The following is a 20,863-nucleotide window of genomic DNA, read 5'->3' as shown; positions in this document are numbered from 1 at the left end:
TTAATCACGATACAAATCAAGTGCGGGTGAAACGCTTGAATTTATACCTATTATTTTCGCATCTGTTGACAATTAAAAAGGTAGGGAATTGGGACGACGGATGCGATAGAACAAAACTGTATACATATTGATCAGTCTAAAAAGATTCAACGGAGATGAGTTTCCGAACGTACTTGTAGTAGTGTGAGTATGCAGACTAATTTACTGGAATTAAACCAGGGAGCTCTACCATATACAGGGTGTTTGGTTCATTGTTAAGAATCTCTCGAGGCGTGATAGAGAATCATATTTAGCGAACAAATCGTTCTACACAAACTATCAAATCTCAACTGTTACAAAAATATTGAACTGTAAACAACTTGTTTGTCTTTAACCGTTATGCGTCCAACAAAAAAAAACACCTTTAACAGGTCAACGAGGGTACCCGGGTACCCACAAATTGAAATGCTCTTAAGTATGGCTTCCTTCAACCGATTTGGAACTTTTAGATATTTTGGATTCAGGAATTCATCCACTTTTTGATTCTGTAAAGTTGAACCGTATGAATGAACCTGGTTCTTGGTAATCCGGATTTTACGGAGTAATGTTCCAGTACTAGGGTACGATTTGTAAATTTTAATAATGTCCTAGCAATATGAGCATCAGAACTCTTCAAGTTGTCTCAGAAGTCTGTTATTTATTGTTACGTGACCATATCGTCGCTGTTGTGCTATCTTATGACAAACGCCATTTTGGGGTGAACTGAGTTAGATATGCCACATTACTTGTCTAAAAAATCTCTACAAAGTGGCGTTTACAGAATTTTGACATTCTGCTTGGTTACTGAGATATAGCGAGAAACGTGCTGAGAAATTTTTATTTTTTTGCTTCAAATGACTGTGTCTGGGAATTGGCTCAAATTATCTTGATGTATAAGATGTTTTTATATGTGAAACTATCTGAGAAACACAATGGCATAAACATTTTCAAAACAAAAATGGCAAGAATTGTGAGAAAAATGCAATTTAAGTTTTAAACTGGAAATATAGCATACTTGGCAACACTGTGTGCAAAAATAATTATTTTTTCTAGATTCCCTGACTCATTTCCTTCAAAATGCATCTCACCGATTGTGTATAGTCCAAATGAAGCCAAAGATATGAATAAAAGTTTATAATTGATGATTTTTTTCTATGGAAAATTTTCCATGCACGATTATGACACGCCATACAAATTTTGTCATCAATACACACCTATGACACGTGTGAGTGCGACTTTTGTTTACATTTATAGTAATAACTCGCAACATAGTCAACCGATCTACGTAATATTTAAGAGATTAATACAGGACAGATAGCAGCATCTATTGTATTCTTTGAATTGTTTACACCATTTATAAGTTTCAAGATATTCAATCTCAAACTTTAAAAATCGTTTTTCTCGAAATGTACAAAATGGCGCTTGTCATAAGATAGCACAACAGCGACGATATGACAATTTGAAAAATGGAATTGGAATGGAATGGCCACTCACGGCCCCAAGGGAATCTGCTCCAGAATGTCCGTTCCGAGGTCAAATCACCAAATAGTTCCAAAACCACGAGATACAACCTACTGATGCAATTCCAAGAATTTTGATACCCATATTGCTAGTATTCCATTGAAATTCACAAATGGTAGCCCAGCACTGAAACAGGTAACCCGATTCATTTTTACCAAGTCTAATAGTGGATGAGTTCCCGAATCCAAAACACCCAAAAGTATCAAAATCGGCTGGAAATTACCTTAGTTATTGGTACTTCAGTTTTGTGGGTACCTGGGTACCCACGTCGGCCTGCTACGTAGTAAAAAAAATCAAGGGCCTCACTTCCCCCTTACTATACTAATAATATTATTAACCCAAAAGCTTGACTTAGTGAAATTCTAAAATGTCACAAAGTTTCATTTCCCAGCTACGGAATGTGAATTTCATTAATTGAAACCTAAAAAGGTGCCCGGGTACCGCGTCAGACACATAACGGTTAAATGTCTCTACCTCAAAAAGTATACAAGTAGTGCGTTTTCAATTTTTTAATTCCATTGGAAAGGTGTTTCCTTTTCTGTTACGTGTAACGGCTGCGTTGGTCCAGCATCGTCGATTAAACAACCGTTCTATAGAATGAGTGGATCCGAGAGTTTAAAAACGATAAGGCCGTTGCGAAGGGCGGAATCCCGGGTAAACTTCTAAAAGTCTAAAAAGTGACCGGTTGTAAGCAGCAATCCACTCCGTGATCGGGATGATCTGCGTGGTAGAAAGAATGCCTTCGGATTGGTTGAATGGCCTCATATGTCCTATCTTCAAGAAGGACTACAATTTCGAACATAATGCCTTCCGAGGCATAACGATCCTCAATGCTGCCTACAAGGTAGTCTCTCGTGTTCTTTTGAGAAGACAGCGTCTGTTGGCTGAATCCTTTGTCGGTGAATATCAAAACGGGTTTCGAGAAGGACGATCAACGACGGACCAAATGCGACAAATTCTGGATATATTCCGGGAATACAACTTGCGGACTCACCATCTGTTTGTGGATTTCAAGGCGGCATACGATTCAGTAAAACGAAATGAACTGTGGCAGATAATCCTTGAGCATGGTTTCCCGACAAAACTGATTAACCTGATTTGGATGACGCTGAATGGGATACAACCAAGCGATACGAAGATCTGATGTGCAAAGGAACGGAACCATCATCACGAGATCTCACATGCTTCTTGGCTTTGCAATCAATATCATTGGCGTTGATCGCAGAGCAGTGGAAGATGCATTGTTGCCTTTTAAAAGGGAAGCTGCAAGAATCGGGCTGACTATAAAGTCTGACAAGACAAAGTACATGGTAGCTGGCAGAGAACGTGGCAGTCGTGTTGGGTTCAAGGTGGAAAACGATGGGGTACAGAAAACCAATTTATATAACTAACGATATGATACATATGATAACGATGCTAGCCGCGAAGGAAAAATGCATGTTGCTGCTGCGAATATGGTTTACATAGTCAGCTAGAGTTCCACAGTCTAAGAATGCGCACAAATCGCTGATACTCCTTGTTGCTCTGAACGGCCATGGATATTGAAGGAAGCAGGGTATCGAATGCCCGGCTTGTTTGGGAGAAGAAGAAAATGGAGAATGGCGCAGACGCACGGACCCCCAATAGTACCAAGTATACAACCATGCTGACATTGGAAGGCTGATAAAACACGGTAGACTATAGTGAGCTGGGCTTGTAGTGCAGACAAACGAAAAAGATACCAATTAAAGTTATGACAAGCAGAGAACCAGGAAGAGGCCGTCGATTTCGAGGCAAACCCCGCTCTCGCTGGCTGTGCACAATTGAGGAAGATGCTCGTGCGGTGGGCGTCCATAAAACTGGCGGTCCAAGATCGAGTAACCTGTAAATCTAAAATACATTCAGATATGATTCGAATTATCTGGTCACTAAGTCACTAAGATAATAATGACGATTGTTAGTTTGTTAAGGTGAAATTTGATATTATGACAGATGCATTCGGCCGCCCTTTCCCCTAGGGACGTTTGACAAACAATCACATTCAAAGCTGAGGCACGAGCTAGAACCTGCGAAGACTGGGAAGTATTCAACATTCGGCGACCTTGTTATTAGTATTAAAAAAACCTGTTTTAATCCACCTATAGGTGCAATTGTGCCTTTCTCATTTCTACAAACTATGATTTAATAACTGGTTCGTACAATATAACATTATGGAAATGTCTTTCATTCTTATTACACTTGGTAAGTATATATAAGAGCACCTTTTTGCATTCATCGAGGTATCGGTTTGAATCGGAGTTTTCTGTGTGATCGCACTCCACAACCCGTAACTCCGGAGCTGGAAGTCGGATGGAGATGGAATTTAATATCAGCTTCCGGGGACGCAACACCTTTCTTTTGAGACTAAGTTGATCAAATCGTTCTAGCCATTTTCGAAAAACCAATATAACCGTTATTCTGAATTTGGATGCTTCCGGATCCGTCGATGGTGGCCAGTGTGGCCAAAGAGACTTTGAATGACTGTTGGTGACCTAGATCTACAAATTCAACAGTTGTGTTTATATTTTGGAAAAAAAATCACCTCACCAATTCATCGCAGAATTCGTTAGAATCGGGATTTGCTGCGTGATCGACGCAATACTCAACTGCATATTTTGCCTTCCATTTGAGACTTGGTTTGAGAAAATCGGTTCAGTCATCACCGAAGAACCGATTTGACTTTAATTGTGGAATATGCCCGGAATTCCGGACTTCCGGAATCGTCGATAGTGGACAATATATTTAAAGAATGTTTGATTGGCAATCAGTGATCTAGATCTGCGATTAGAAGTAATTTGGTGACCATTTCAATAGTTTTTAGCCTCTGAGGTATTACGATTGTACCGATTTATATGAGAAATTCCAGTGTATCCTTACTAACACCCCTGTAACTCCGGAAGCAAGAGTCAGAACCGAATGAAATTCAGCAGCAGTCAATGGCATTACTGTATCTTTCATTTGAAATCAAGTTTGTAAAAATCGGTAGAGAATTCGTTGGGGAATGGGTGTGATATTAGCTTAGGAACTTGGCGGGTTCCCCGGGGGCGTCATGAACTGTCATAGGTGGCCAATGTGGTCAAAGCTGCTTTGATTGATCATTAGTGATCCAGACCCGCAAACTAGAGTAATGTTACATCAATTTTAATATGTTTTACATCATTTGAACATCATGGTGGTACCAGTTTATATGGGAATTTGCTGTGTGACCGCACTCTTCAACCCGTAACTCCGGAACCGGAAGTCGGATCAACTAAAAATTCAATAGCAGCTTATGGGAGCGTTATACCTTTCAGATGAAACTAAGTTTGCGAAAATCGGTTCAGCCATCTCTGAGAAAATTGTGTGAGTTTAAATGACACACACACACATACACACACACACATACACACACACATACATACACACACAGACATTTGCCGATCTCGACGAACTGAATCGAATGGTGTATGACACTCGGCCCTCCGGGCCTCGGTTAAAAAGTCGATTTTTACAGTGATTGCATAGCCTTTCTTTATATGAGAAAGGCAAAAAATACAAATACTATTAAAAAATTTCACTCTTGTACCATAATGAATAATCACAAGGTACCGCAAAATAAAAAAAAAGAATGTACTTTTCAAGTGATACAGAAAAGGTTGCAGGTCTGGTCAAATACAATACAAACCCAACTCTTTTGAAAATTCATTATAAAAAGGGCGGCAAATTTAATTTTTGGCCCCGTGCGGCAAATCATCTCGCGCCGCCACTGATATGGAGAGACAACAACAACCGCAAGCGGTCTATTACATTGACGATTCTCTGATGGAGGGACGTGCTGATGTTGGTGTAGATAATATACTGTATTCTAAGTAGAAATCTTCACGATTATGTGCGGGGTACAGTAGGTCCTTCAACAGAGCTTGTTCGGCAATGTTATAAACTTCTACTCCGACAGTCAGGCTGCAAAGCTCAGACAAATCACGGTCCAAGCTAGCAATCTCGGGCCGAACCCAAATCAAAGAATTAAGCATTGTCAACACTCTATTTTGACTGGGTGTTATGACATTCCGGTATTACTGGAAATGAATGGGCTGACGAATTGGCCAGGGCAGATGCAGCGACTGACTTCCTGAGACCACTCTGCCAATTTCGACAAGTTGGATTAGAGAAAATATACGGTCTTGAGCTTCGTCCGAGCATCGCAATCATTGGAGAAATCTACAAATATATCACCAAACCAAGGCTTTCCTAGAGCAATCGTGCCTAGTGATTTCGAAAAATCTCCTCCATTTTTCGAAACTCCATTGCCGCATGCTGACCAGGGCTTTAACCGGCCACTGCAAACTTAATTATCACATGACAATTATTCAGCACGCTGAGTCATTTTCATGTGATCTTTGTGGATCCAACTACGGAAAACCTCATATCATCTGCTACTGCTCAGCAGTAGCGCAATTGCGATATCGAGTTTTCGACCGTCCTTACATAGACAACACCGTGTTTGGACGACTGGAACTCAGAGACACACTAAAGTTTCGTAGGCTTACTCGCAGGCGATTTGAACTACTTGTGAGATTAACTTACCTGCTGTTTGTTTTTTTGCTGTTATTTTTCCCACCCTTCCAATTCTACTTCCTACCTCCTCCTTCTCCTTTCCTTCCGCTCAAGAAATATTGAGAAGACACGGCAAGGCACAAATCCCCGACTGCATACGGGGAACGTGTCTTTTGAGCCATTAAATTTAGATTCCTGTTGTGTTGCCTTTTTTCTAGCACATGCTTAGAATAGGAAATTTCTCAAAATTCGATTGACCTGCAAAGTTAAATAACTTTGTCGGGGAACCTCCAATCAATATGCACCTTCAACAAAGCTGTTCATAATAAAATAAGTTACGCGACCTCAAGTTTTAAAGTATGAATAGTTACCGTGAGATTTTTTATTGAACTTTGAGTTTTTATTTCCGATTTTCCATAAATATTACCATAGAAACTTGTAAACTCTTGTGAGTGAATTAGAGCTATCAGATAAAGCTCATATCAGCTCTGTCGCCGTCACCGAAGTACCGATGCGTAATGAACTAAAATCAGACATAAGACTAATGACCTTGGTATCGAACGGGGAAATTAAATAGATCAAATATATGTTGGGTGGCAGCTGCGGTTGTGTGTAATCTCTCTTTAGAGGCCGTTGTACCATCACTGTCGCCAATGCGATAATCGTGTGTTCTTCCTGAGACGTCGTCATTGCCAGGGATAGCATAAGAGCTTATTCATGGGCTGGAATTCCAAGGGTTGCAGGTTCGAATCCTGCGACCGGGGGAATTTTGCATACATTTGCTTTCGTTTAACTCACCATTTCGATCTGTTTTTCCCGTTGGATACCACCAAAAAGTCGCAAATGTAGTTTTTTTAGATCTGAGGGCAGGGAGAGAGCGCTAATTTAGAATCGCAAATTTTAAGATCGACTGTCAATCATGTTGGAATCAATGTAATGATTTGGGGAATATTCGGAGTTCTTGGAGTTGGTAACTTATCTTCATTGATCCTACGATAAACCTTTTGAACATTTTGAAGTCGAATTTAAAATTAACTGCCATTTAAGAACATTCGAAAAGTTGTTTTTCTATGTGAGACACCATTTTTATATAAATCCCTAGGTCTCTAATTTAATTTTACACTAAAACAGCAATTTAAATTATTGTCGATTCGATTCCTAACGATTCCCTCTTTCCATTTATTTACTTGCAGATGACAGCGGAGAACGGCTACATCTGGTTCCTACCGGTTTGGCTGTCCAATCAGTGGAACCAAAGTCAGGCCGATCCCAGCGGGCCGCAGGCCAAGTGTACGCCACGAGAAATGCTCCGAGCAATCAACGGTCACTTTTCACTATCGCATGCTCCATTCGCCAACGATCAAAACGCGCTAGACGTCAGCAATACCACGGTCGGGGAGTGGAGATCGGATTATAGCGAGATTTTGCAGCAGCACAATTTGCTGCCATCGGATTATGCCGGATATGCGTACGATGCGGTTTGGGTCTATGCACTGGCACTTGACAAACTAATTCGTGAAGACCCGTCATATTTGAGTGACCTTCATTCGCCGAAAACGACCAAGCGATTGATGGAGGTTATCAGGGCGACTGATTTCCAAGGAGTATCCGGACGGATCCGCTTCGGAGAAGAAGGTTCGCGTTATGCAATTATCAATGTGCTGCAGTGGATCAACGGGACGCCAAATATCGTGGGACAGTTCACACCAAATATTTCCGAAAGTGAGTATCAACTGATGGGTGGAACTCTGACGCTGAATCAATCGGCGATCGTTTGGATGACCCGGGACGGGAAGGTTCCAGATGATGGTGCGCTGGATTGCAATCTAAGTGGATTGGCGAGGTTTTTCGGAACGGACTGTGATGGAGCTGTGTTGATCTTCACCGGATTCATGTGTGTGTTGGCGATTGCCATGATTTCGCTTGCCTCGTTCTGTTTCTTCCAAATTCGGTACGATCGCAAGATAAAAACATCAGCCAAGTATTTGCAGAAGTTTGGAATTGATTTGCTGTCACCTTCATCGATTCCACTTAACACGCTAGATAAATGGGAGATTCCAAAGGATCGTGTTGTGATTAATCGAAGGTTAGGCGAGGGAGCTTTCGGAACGGTATACGGAGGAGAAGCGCAAATCGATGGAGAAGGCTGGACCGCCGTTGCAGTTAAAACATTAAAAATTGGATCTACTACTGAGGATAAGGTCGATTTTCTTTCAGAAGCAGAGGCCATGAAACGATTTGATCACAACAATATTGTGAAACTTCTCGGCGTTTGTCTACAGACCGAACCCGTTTACACGGTTATGGAGTTTATGCTGTATGGAGATTTGAAAACTTATTTACTGGCTCGAAGACACCTGGTCGGAAACAAACAGTCGGACGAGTCAGACATATCTCCCAAGCGCTTGACGATGATGGCACTTGATGTTTCAAGAGCCCTTTCTTATTTGGCCGAACAAAAATACGTACATAGGGATATTGCCTGTCGAAACTGTATGGTTAATGCTCAGCGAGTGGTTAAGCTTGGTGATTTCGGTATGGCACGTCCAACTTTTGAAAATGATTATTATCGATTTAATCGTAAAGGAATGCTTCCAGTAAGATGGATGGCCCCCGAATCGCTGGCTTTGGGTGTATTCACCCCAGCATCCGATGTGTGGTCATATGCGGTACTATTATACGAAATTATCACATTCGGATCGTTCCCGTTCCAAGGAATGACAAACAACCAGGTATTGGAACATCTCAAAAGAGGAAACTGTTTGACTACCCCCGCTGGTGTCAGACCTCAATTAGAGGGTCTCATGAAAGCTTGCTGGAATCAAGATTACAAAAAGCGTCCCAGTGCATCAGAAGTGGCTGAGTTCATTTCAAACTACCCCCGATTATTAAGCCCATGTATGGACGTTCCACTAGCTTCGGTTCAGATGCCCGAAACAGACAGCGACCAGTTTGAATTGCTGCCGGGACTAAGAAAGCGCAAAGACGAACCAACTGCTGACATTTTGGTTGGTACCCCTCAGATAAATGATCTTAACCAATCACCAAGTGGTTACACCGGAATGAATATGCGGCCGGGAATAAATTTAAATGATCTGAACGTTGGAACAGATTTTCGACACTGTGATGACACGGTACCAACGACTGATACCACAACCACAAATGGATCGGTCGGATTGAACGTGTACAACCCAATTGAGCCGTTGTTGCAACGTGACACGGAGATATCGAAAAGTAACAACAGTCTTCTGCGGTATGTGCCCATGTTTGGTTTCGGTAAAAACCGTGCTCCAGTGTTGATAACACACTCTAACGGGACTGTTACAATTGGAAATCGTAGCACCAGTACCAGTGTTTTATAGCATCGAGTAGATCTCGTTGGCACTGGAAAATCCGCTACTAAACCAAAGTCGGCACCAGAACATCCTGACCGGAAGAATTCTTGCTAAGTACTAGGTAATGATCTAAACATATTCGTTGAGCGAAGTTTGTAAAGTTTATAAACATATGTATTAGTAAAAATAATCAATTTTTATCTCATGGATGATAAAAAGTAGTATTAGATTAAACATTAAAAGTCACTCTAAACAAGATACTAGCATGCGTCAAAATTGTTAGTGGTAGTTAACAATGGCAGCCTATAAAACGTGGTATTAGTGACGTAGATGCTACCAAGCTTCGAAGAATCTGTCATACATACGGACACAGAGGCAGTTTTCGTTTTGACGCGTGCTGGGACCTTCATATATAAAGACTTTGTATTAGGTTGAATTATTTAAAAGAAAGTTTATAGATGAAGTAGTTGAAAATGCTAGCTGAACTTTGTTGAAAACGCAATTCAAACACAATAGTACAAATATTATGCCGTCCAGTTGAATTGGAGAACCATTTGCATGCTCTCTCACATTGTGAATAGCATACCGAAAAATCCAAGTATTCACAATCTAACCTATCAGTGGTTACGTTATCTGATGGGAATGGTTCTCCAACTCCGCATGCCAAAATAGCAAACTAACAGTTATCATGCATATGGCTTGGAAAATTAAGCCAAATAGAACAATGTAAACCCTGTTCAATGTACATTCAAAGTTTTATCATTCATATTAAAAAGCTAACGAAAAGACGTTTCACCTAGTAGAATTATCTTTTCATTATAGGCAATAGGCTTAGACACCTACATGATCTGATGATGGCGGTCTCGCGCGAGACTAAGCAATGAGAAATATTTAAATAATGCCTAAACAATGAACGAAATCTTTTCGCATGTATTCAACAAACTAGTCGGCCACCGTCGGGTGGCAAAGGATTGCTCTCAACTATTGTTTTAGTTATGTGTGCGTGTGCTATAGAAACAATACACGGGGATCCAAAAGGATTGGATTCGAATCTAAACAAACAAATGGAAACGAATATTAACCTAAGGGAATCAAACTAAGCATGTATCAATCAACTACCTCGTTGCAGCGACAACCCACTTCGGAGTTACTAAGCAAGCATTTGCAAAAGCGACCATAGAACAACGAGAATAAATAGCATAGAGTGAATAATAGAAACAAGACTGATTAGCACTGTAAGCAAACACCACTCGAATGGACAAAGGTTGCATGGTTAATATACGTTGCTGTTGATTAACTTTCTGTTGGCAGTATTGACACTCATCAGAATAGTTGATAAATAATAGTTAATTTTTTTTGTGTGACACTCGGGCGGTTTATCAGCGACAATGATTGCATGAAAGGAAAATAAACTAAATAATCCATATTTTTTCTATCGAAGCTATTTTAAGGAAAATTATATCAAAGAGAAACTATAATTACAATCATTTCAATCCACAAATAAAAGTTTGTTGAAATCTTTAAATATTTTCCGCTGTTTCTAGTTCCGAAATTCCAACTACCAAGAATTAATTTATGGTCTTACTACCTAATTGGAACTGCCATTTTCTGCTGAAATTCACTAAATGATATTTGGCCTTGAACCATGGGGCTATAAGAAGCCCAATTGAGTTATTTGATGTCTTGTCTAGAACATCAACACAGTCGCAATGTGTATGGCATATAAATACGAGTGTATGTGCTAGATTTTCCATCTCGGGCCCTATTGTCACAGTCACGTCACTTGGTGACTAGAAGGAAATATTCTTCTATTCACTAGGTGACGTGACTGTGAGAATAGGGGCCCTCATGTAATCTCATACGTCAAAAATTCCATTTCCATGATGATTCCATATATTTTCTAAAGTAAATGACGCTTGTTATCTGCAGGCCCGACGAGAGGGGGAATACCGCGTTAATTGGAAAATCCGTGTAAAAAAACCGCGCCATTTGGAAAATCTGCGTAAAAGACCGCGTTGATTCGAAAATCCGCGTAAAAAAAACTCGAAGCAAAAGACTCAGAATATTTTTGGAAGTTTTTTTTTGCACTGATTTCGCAATTAATGCGGCTTTTTGCAAAAATATTCTAAGTCCTTTTGAATGCAAAAGACTTAGACTTATTTCCGAAAAAAAAATCTAAGTCCTTTTTTTCTTTTAAATGCAAAGAACTTAGAAGAATTTTAGCAGTCTTTATTTTGCGTGGATTTCGCAATTAACACGGTTTTTGCAAAAAATATTCTAAGTCCTTTTGAATGCAAAGACTTAGAAGATTTTCGGAAAGATGGAAGAGACGGGTCTGCAAGACTCCTTATGGCCCACACCCCAACAATATGGGTATTTTCGGAATGGACTTGAAAAGTACGTTCCAGAAATTTTTTTTGACGCCATTTTGAAATCAAAGATATTGACTTCCGGTTTGGCGAAATTCGTCATAACTCAATCAATATGGATATTTTCGGAATGGTCTTGAAGAGTAGGTGCCAGAAATTGATTTTGACGCCATTTTGAAATCAAAGATGGCGACTTCCGGTTTAGCGGCATTCGCTATAACTCAATCAATATGGATATTTTCGGAATGGTCTTGAAGAGTAGGTGCCAGAAATTGATTTTGACGCCATTTTGAAATCAAAGATACTCTTCAAGACCATTCCGAAAATTCCCATATTGATTGGGGTATATCAAATTTCACTAAACCGGAAGTAGCCATATTTGATTTCAAAAAGACGCCAAAAATCAATTTCTGGCAGCTACTCTTCAAGACCTTTCCGAAAACACCCATATTGATTGGGTTATAGCGATTTAACTAAACCGGAAGTCGCCATATTTGATTTCAAAATGCCGTCAAAAATCAATTTCTGGCATCTTTGATTTTAAAATGGTGCCAAAAATCAATTTCTGGCACCTACTCTACAAGACCATTCTGAAAATACCCATATTGATTGGGTTATTGCGAATTTCGCTAAACCGGAAGTCGCCATCTTTGATTTCAAAATGGTGTCAAAAATCAATTTCTGGCACCTACTCTTCAAGACCATTCCGAAAATACCCATATTGATTGGGGTGTGGGCCATAAGGAGTCTTGCAGAACCGTCTCCTCCATCTTTCCGCATGAATTTCAAAATCCGCGTAAAAAATACCGCGTAAAAAAAAACCTCGTGAAAAAAACCTGAGTGTACCCTGATTTGTATTCTGGTTGCAGTTGAAAACTGGAAAATCCATCCAGCGACAATCGGCTTGTCTCCTGTTTAGTGCTAATCCATGATGCCGGAAGCAGTGCGCTGGATAGCGCATTATTGTACGAAAACAGCGCACTACTTCCGACGTGATTCCATTGTTTAGAACCAGAGAAAATGCGATTGTCGCTGGCTGGATTTTCCAGTTTTCAACTGCAACCAGAATATTAGGTATATCGACTAAAACAGCCAGAACCTAATTGAGAATTTCATGATTTCAGGAAATTAGTTATGATTTTCGTAATTTATTTATGCGTAATTCTGATCTTGTATACTTGAGGTGACAATCGGATATTCAAAAGAAATAACGTAATTCATATTCACGATTTCAGGAGCAGAATCACGTTTTGCCTTTCTCAATAGAAAGGTATTGCAATTGCTCTGAAAACCAATTTTTTAACGGAGGCCCGGAAAGCCAAGTGACATATACCATTCGTTTCAGCTCGACGAGTTCGGCAAATGTCTGTGTGTATGTATGTGTGCGTGTATGTATGTGTGCGTGTATGTATGTGTGTGTGCGTCTGTGTGTGTGCATGTCACTCATTTTTTTCAGAGATGGCTGAACCGTTTTGGACAAACTTAGTCTCAATTGAAAGGTACAACGTTCCCATAGACTGCTATTGAATTTCTGATGGATCCGACTTCCAGTTCCGGAATTACAGGGTGATGAGTACGATCACGCTGAAAATGTCGATTTTAATAAATTCTGCAATGAATGTATAATGGTGAAAATTTTTCCAAAATATGACCACAACTGCTTCGATTTGTAGTATTAGGTCACTAACAGCCATTCAAAGTCTCTTAAGCCACATTGGCCACCATCATCGGTTCTTTAAGCCCCGGCGGAAGTATCTAAATTTATAATAACAGTCGCATCGGTTTCTCGGAGATGGCTAGATTATTTAGTTTCATCCCGATCCGACTTCCGGTTCCGGAGTTACAGGTTGTGGCGTGCGATCACATAGCAAATTCCGATTCAAACCGATACTGCGATGAAACCGATACTGCGGCCAACCAAACTTTCGTTGACTACATTGACCACCATAGACGGTTCCGGAAGTGTCCGGGAAAAGCGGCCATCTTTCAAAATTAACGAACTCACATCAGTTTCCCGGAAATGGTTGGGACGATTTTCACAAATTTAGTCCCATATGATAGCTATAATATCCCCACAGATGTCTTTTAAATTTTTCTTACGGATCGCTTGTATGGTTCCGGAAATATAGACTAAACCGTCCGGACACATATGAAATTCCCATATAAGCCGGAACTCAAAATTTTTTTTAGAGGGGGGACCCCATGAAATTTCAGAAATCGTATTTTTGAAATTTCAGAAATCGTATTTTAAAATGCATGAATCGTCGAAATTTTATATTATCTAGAAAAACATTTTTTTATAAAAATTGACTTTTTGGGAGTTTTTTCAATGCAATATTACCGTGGCTGTTTTTTCTTTTGCAAAATTTTACAACTCTAATAATGATTTCTTTTCTTGTCATTTCGTGTACAATAAAAATGTAATATCCTTATCAACCTTTGAGTAAGGCTAATAACATTTGTAAACAAACTATTGTTTTGCTGATTTCTCTTAATTTGTTATAATTTCAACACAGAAAACATTTGAAATTGATTCTACCAAGGGTAAATATGTTGCTTCAAGTGTATTTTTCATGAAATTCAACTCGGCGAAAGCAATGAGCAATGAGCGAAAGAACTTTGTTTACAAAAATCTCATTAGCCCTTTTGAAGAATTAATATTGATATATACATTTGAAAGCTTTTAATTAACCCTTTCATGCCCAACTTTTTTCTAGTGCAAATAGGGTTTTAAAACTATTTTTTCTTGAGAACGGTGAGATCAAGAAACACGAAAAGCCTCTTTTCATAAAGATAGCTGCTTCCCTCGCAGTGCTAGAAGTTGCTCAATTTTTACCTTTCAATGCTCAATACAATGCTCCTCGAATATTTACAATAGTCCAATTGCCTGGAAAACGCAGTCATAGACAGTCTAAATTGACAAGTTTTATTAGTTTTCAATAATATTGCACCATAACGAAGATATATGAAAAATTCATTTTCCGTCGTCAACGTAAACTGTCCCTGGCAGCACTGCTCCATCGGAATTCAATTAGGCTAATTGCAATAACTTCAGTTCTAGAGCTGATCCTTGTAATTGTTAATGCACAAATAAAAGGCAATAGTCACATTTATTAGCCTTACTTGTTTTTGTAAGCAAATCTTGCATTAATCAAAAGTAATAGCTGTTTACAAACGTTGTTGTCCACAAACAACATGGGCATGAATGGGTTAAAGACGCTGAATTACTGAATAAAGACTTACCATCTTATCCCAACTAAATAAAATGGTTTGGCAACATTATTTTCTGCAAACTAGCACCACTGTCACAGTGTTAACTTCAGTTCACTCGTATACTACAGTTATCTCAGAGTTGCAACGGCGATAATTTCTTCATCATGAATAGCTGTGTGAAGTTTTGTGCCAATAAAACTACCGCCGGTTTTAAAAATATTGGTTTTTTTCGCTTCCTGGTAAACTACGACCTTCGTGCGGAATGGGTCCGATTCGGTGGTTTACCAGAAAATAACAACATTACGGATAGCTGCAATGGTTGATGCAACTGTTAGAAGGCACTGTAATGATAAAAGTTGTGTTTTACCCTTGCCTTAGAGATTCGATATAGAAATTTATTCAAAATATTTTAACTCACTATCACAATACTTTCCAAAATTCATTCATGAGATTACATCATTTGACAAGTTATCTGCTCGATTGGAATGACATTGACAGGTCTCGTGCTCGATTGGAATGACACTGACAGATAAATGGTAAACAAACGATTGGCGTGTCGAGTCTTTATCCAGAAGGATTCAGCGTCGTTACTTTTAATGAATATAAACAACGCAAATATTCTCGTGTTCATGTTTGAGAAAGGTACAATTGCACCGCTAGGTGGATTAAAACAGGTTTTTAGTACTACGTTTGTGCGATATCGTGATATTTTATTCTGTTATTAACTTACCTTAGGATTTCTCACGTGAACTAATGTGACTTAAATTCATGGTTTTGAAAGTTCAATCACGACGTTCGTAATTTTTATTTACCTTATCATAGTATTGTAAAGAGTGTTCCACATCAATTTCTTCAAGTTTTTGGCGTAATTATTTCGTTCACCTTACGCCTAACTTCACTCATTAGGAAACCCACTTTTTCTTTATGTCTTCCTCAGATTTAACCTCCTTAGGATGCTTCCGTAGAGCTCGCTTCATAATTGCTCAGTATTTTTCGATGGGCCTTAGTTCCGGTGCGTTGGGGGGGGGTTCATTTCCTTGGAGACGGAAGGGGTTGCTTTGGCTTCATGCCACTCCAGAACATTTGAATATTGGCACGAAGATCCGGTCAGAGGATCGTAGGGCTCTCGTGTTGCTTCAACGGAGGAAGCAGATGCTTCTGTAGCCCTCCTTGAGCTAGATCTCCCCGTTTACAGTCACGAATGGCGCAATCCGATTGCCACATGAGCAGATCGCTTGCCAAATCATGTATTTACTCACAAACTTTGAAAGTTTCTGCTTCCTTACTTCATCAGGAACATCAAACTTGAGCTGGGCGGTGAAGAACAGTAGCCCCGGAAGCAGTCGAAATCCGCCTTGACGTAAGTCTCATCATCCATGATGAGACAATGAGGCTTCGTCAGCATCTGGGTGTACAGTTTCCGGGCCCGTGACTTTCACACTGTATTTTGCCGCTTATTACGATTTAAAGCCTTCTGCACTTTGTACGTATGCAGTTCCTCCCGGTACTTGGCTCTCTGAACGAAAGCCTTGGACAGATTCAACTTTTTGGTCACATCCCTGACCAAAGCATTGGGATTCCATTCGGACCGCATTTCTCCTTCCGTTCGATGCTCCGATTAATCACACGATTTAGCGTTGCTGCCAAAGAATTGCCTTTTCAGACGTAACTCATGTTTGGTTAAATGGGTATCTATCTAAACAAACAAAACTATATTCAGTTCAATGAACAACCTGAGGTGATCTTATGCTGATTTCGATTATAGATCAGAGTTACTCTAGGTTCGCTCGGAACTGTCACTTTTGCATGGATTTTTAAACATTAGAGCGAACCTAGGGCGACTCGATTCTAAAACCGAAAACGACATTAGAGACACAATTTCATCCTATTAAAGGGACTGTGTTGTGAATTTTGTTCGGAGTAGGCGAGCTCTCGTCTGGAGTAGAACGCTTTTTTCGCTCTCAGTTCTCTACTGTGTATCTTAATTGATCCTATTTTTCACTCTCGGTGCCGTAATTTTGATAGTGAATCATCAGTGAACCATTAGGCGCAGCGGGAGGACAATTTCCCACGTGATGCCAACAAGAGACTGTTAGTTGCTTTGTTTGATCTACCGGCTTTTGGGACTGCTTCTGCATGTTGGTGTGAAGCCCAGACGGCAGTTCGGAAGTTTCTCGGCGACTGTTAGTAGACCCACGTGTACCGGCATTCCGCCGGAAGTTGTGAAGGCACCACGGAGGTTCCGGTGAGATTTTTTCATGTTATTTTGATTATATTGTTTTCAGGAGAGCTGCGTATGCATTAGTAATTTTATTAGTAATGATATAACTTCCAATATAGGTTTATATACATTCGATTCGCCTGTTGTTATCTCTGCCATCTATGAGAACTGTTTCGGTTCCGAGCGTTTTCAATAAGTAGATGATCGTCCGATTATCAAAATAAAAACGCTTGTAAGGACGTAGCCAGGTGTGTGGAAATAAGCGGGTCTACGTCATTGCAGATAGACAATAGATATGCTTAATTCTGCAACTCCACCGTACGATTTGTGCAGGTGTTTATGCTATGCTATGCAAAACAAACAAAACTGCCTAGTCGGTGTGACGAGCAGCTGGAGCAGATCCTAGAGGCCCCATTACATGCTCAAACAGTGACTGCGTGATGGAGTTTGTACGCGAACGATACCCGGGGCTTAGTTTTCCTCAATAATGATGCTGGAGCCCACGTCAACATCACTGGCGAGCAATATCGAGACATGGACAAGGGCTGGTTGTTTCCAAATGTTGTTACACAAGAAGGGGGGAAGATATGGTCCAATGCGACGAATGTCAAGATTGGTACCATTTTACGTGTGCTGGAGTCTAGGGTACGGTATCTTCGCGGAACTGGTCATGTAGAATCTGTCTCCCGGTCAGCGTTGGCAGCAGAGGCTTCTCCAGAAGGTCGGGTTGTATGCTGCTAGAAAAGCAACACCTAGAAGAAGACCAAAAGCTTTGACGAAAACGTTTTTTTTTTTTTCATGAAAAGGAATTGGAAAGGAAGATGATTGGGATGGAACCAGCTGCAGAGCGAAAGCGTACCCTAGATGAAGAGGAACTTGAGCAATCCTTTCTAAAAGAGAAGTACGAGGTACTAGAAAGGATGCAAGGGGAGGGAACGGATAGACGAAGCGTTATCAACAAAGCAAGCAGCACAACAACGAGTGTAGAAAAGGTCAGTCAATGTATGGGAAATGATGGACACAAGGAACCCAGCTTCAGCACGAACGTTGCGAACAAGATGGCACCAAATCCGGAAGTCTCGCAGCTGAATACAAACAACATAATCTACACTCCTCCCATGCCGATACACCGGACTTCGATACTAACGAAGCCGATCATTCCTGTATCTAAGCCGATTGTACAGTCCCACGTATCTCCTGGGTCCTTGGCAAAGGCAACCTCGTAACAAAGACCTCCAGAAAGCGTCAGATCAGGGTCAACACTGACACAACCACCTGATCCATTTCCAGACTTAGAGCGCAATCATCGTGGAGCAAACATTAGAAAAGCAAAGCCGCCCATACATGCTTCTGATCAGTTGTTGCCAGTTACACCGTTGCCATTGCCTGAAGCCAATATGCAAACAACGGTGCCATTGTTACCTTCACTGGAACCACAGTTACTTGCACCACACACCCCTTCACAATGGTGGTGTAGTTTGGAATAGTGGTAGTGTCAATCGTGAGGAGTCGTCGGCAGGCGTCTTCTGAAGGCGGAGGAAAATCTGTCGGCGGGTACCAAAGGTATGCAACATTTTTTACCCACGGAAAAAATTGGATAAACTAATTTGCGCATGAGAGAACAAGACTTAACTTAAAAAGTAGGATTTAAATGACTCGTCATTAACTGACACCAACTTGCTGCCAGTTAGATGATATACCCAAACCAACGCCAAATCGACGCTAAACCAACCAAACCAAATTGGCGCCAATTTTGGTGTTGGTTTGGATATATCTGGTGAAAATTTAGAATAGGACGTAAGTAACATTGAGAGCCTCTCTTTGTTTACATTCTCTTTCGATTATTACGGCGTCACTATAACACTTTGCACTAGATTTCCGGTACATATCGAAAGCTGATGGTTTTTACTAGACTATTATGCAAAGAGTTGAGTACTCAATATCGAAATGACTGAGTAATGAACAGAAGAGAAAGGCCCCAAAGAGAATCTATGTCCTATTCCAAATTTTCTCCAGATATCGTCTAACGTCGCTATGGGCGGCTGATGAAAAACGATCACAAAAACGCCACAGCCCCGATTTTGTCAGTTTATTGAGTTCGATCAAAAGTCATGTAGATAAAGTATTGAAAGGTCCCAATTTATTGATATTTGCGATATTTTATTGTATACCTCATAATAGAAATTAAAATATATTCTTCACAAGTTGAAATGAAGAACAAACTGATTCAACTTTGAGAGCTAATCGTGTCCGGTTCACTCACAAACAAGATTCAACTCTCTTCGATTCAGTGACTCATTATGTTAATATTTAGTATTGTCATTTGCTCATCGCTCTTATTTACTTTCATGTGGTTCATTACCACAGTAAGCTGCCCAACTAGCTCACTCCATTCGCTTGCATCTTGTAAAGTGGTCCAACTGACTCAGTATTTCTAAGAGCCAGTGTACTTGCCCGAGATAAATCATCATAAAAACAAGTCCTGAGTATCTCTTAGACTAGGGACCAGTCATGCACTCCTTTACTGAACTGAACCTCATACCCAAGGTCAAAAGAGTATTCACATGTCCTCACACCCAAGCGAATTGATCTGTCCACTTGTAAGTAGGAGCACACGTCTGCCAACCAGCCATGAAGACCGAAAGTCACAGCCCCAGTGCCGTCCCATTACAGTGAAATTGTAGATAAGATATGTATTTGACCATCACGAATTCGTCAATCTTAATTAAACCGGCCTTACCAAGTCGTAACGCGGATGGTGGCGTGAAAACTGCCAAATAGGACTTGAGAACAGCTTATACCAATATCTAATGTTGTTCCAAATGTATGTGATCCAAGACTGCCTTGAATAGTTCACTGAGCTTAGTTTGCACACCTTACATAACTAGACTCACTGTTCGCCATTTACCCACGAAATGTGCAAACGATAAAATAATGATAATAAAAAATAATCCACTCCAATTTCTTAACCAGCCATCGAGGATTACAGCAATATTCACTGCTACTATCGAACTGAACCACAGTAAATGACGATACTTGTGTTACTTTCTAATAAAACTTTATTTCAATAGTCCAATGTAAACTGCAATTCATTTATTGTGATGGTATTACATATTCATTGTTTCTTTCTTGTATTCAAATGTACAATTATTACATACACGTGTGTTTGTGTTCAAAACAGTTACAAGTCCATGGAAAGTTAACATAAAATTACAAACAAATCCCAAGTTCAAATTGGCAAATGATATTTTGAAAATTACGATAAATTAACGATTTATTATGAATGTTGATCGTATTACAAAGATGCAAAAAAATAACACTGTCCTAGCTTAGTTTTCTTCTATAATATGTACGGGTAACGCAAATTCCCTTTCTTCTAAATTGGCCTTAAAATCTGAATTGCAAGTAGGCATTTAAACACTATCAATTAGGCTTTAATAATCGATAAAAATTCTGAAAAAAATGGTATCACATTATCATCATGATAGACACGGTTGAATTGATTCATTTCACGGGAGAAAGTGAACAGGAATGCTTCACGAAAGCTACATACAGAGATTAGGTGTTGATTTTAAAATAATTATAATAGCTGTGTTGTATTTTAAATTGTATATAAAACTATTCAAATCAACCTT

The 20,863-nt window shown here is 39.9% G+C and overlaps 1 protein-coding gene across 4 annotated transcripts in view; it reads left to right on the top strand.

Moving 5' to 3' along the window:
• Positions 1-10,915, top strand: part of LOC131678253 (uncharacterized) — a 307,356-nt gene extending 296,441 nt beyond the window's left edge. For 3 of the 4 annotated variants that reach the window (XM_058958264.1, XM_058958265.1, XM_058958266.1), the window contains one exon: positions 7,284-9,899. In XM_058958264.1, the coding sequence (XP_058814247.1) occupies positions 7,284-9,452 (2,169 nt within the window). In that variant the 3' untranslated portion in view covers positions 9,453-9,899. Of the gene's footprint in view, positions 1-7,283; positions 9,900-10,247 lie in introns of those variants that run through there. The other variant, XR_009303610.1, reaches the window with a different exon arrangement.
• The last annotated feature ends 9,948 nt before the right edge of the window (positions 10,916-20,863 follow it).

Source organism: Topomyia yanbarensis, chromosome 2 (genome assembly GCF_030247195.1).
Source record: "Topomyia yanbarensis strain Yona2022 chromosome 2, ASM3024719v1, whole genome shotgun sequence".
In the NCBI taxonomy this organism is placed as follows: domain Eukaryota; kingdom Metazoa; phylum Arthropoda; class Insecta; order Diptera; family Culicidae; genus Topomyia; species Topomyia yanbarensis.
This window is presented reverse-complemented; position numbering and strand designations above follow the sequence as displayed.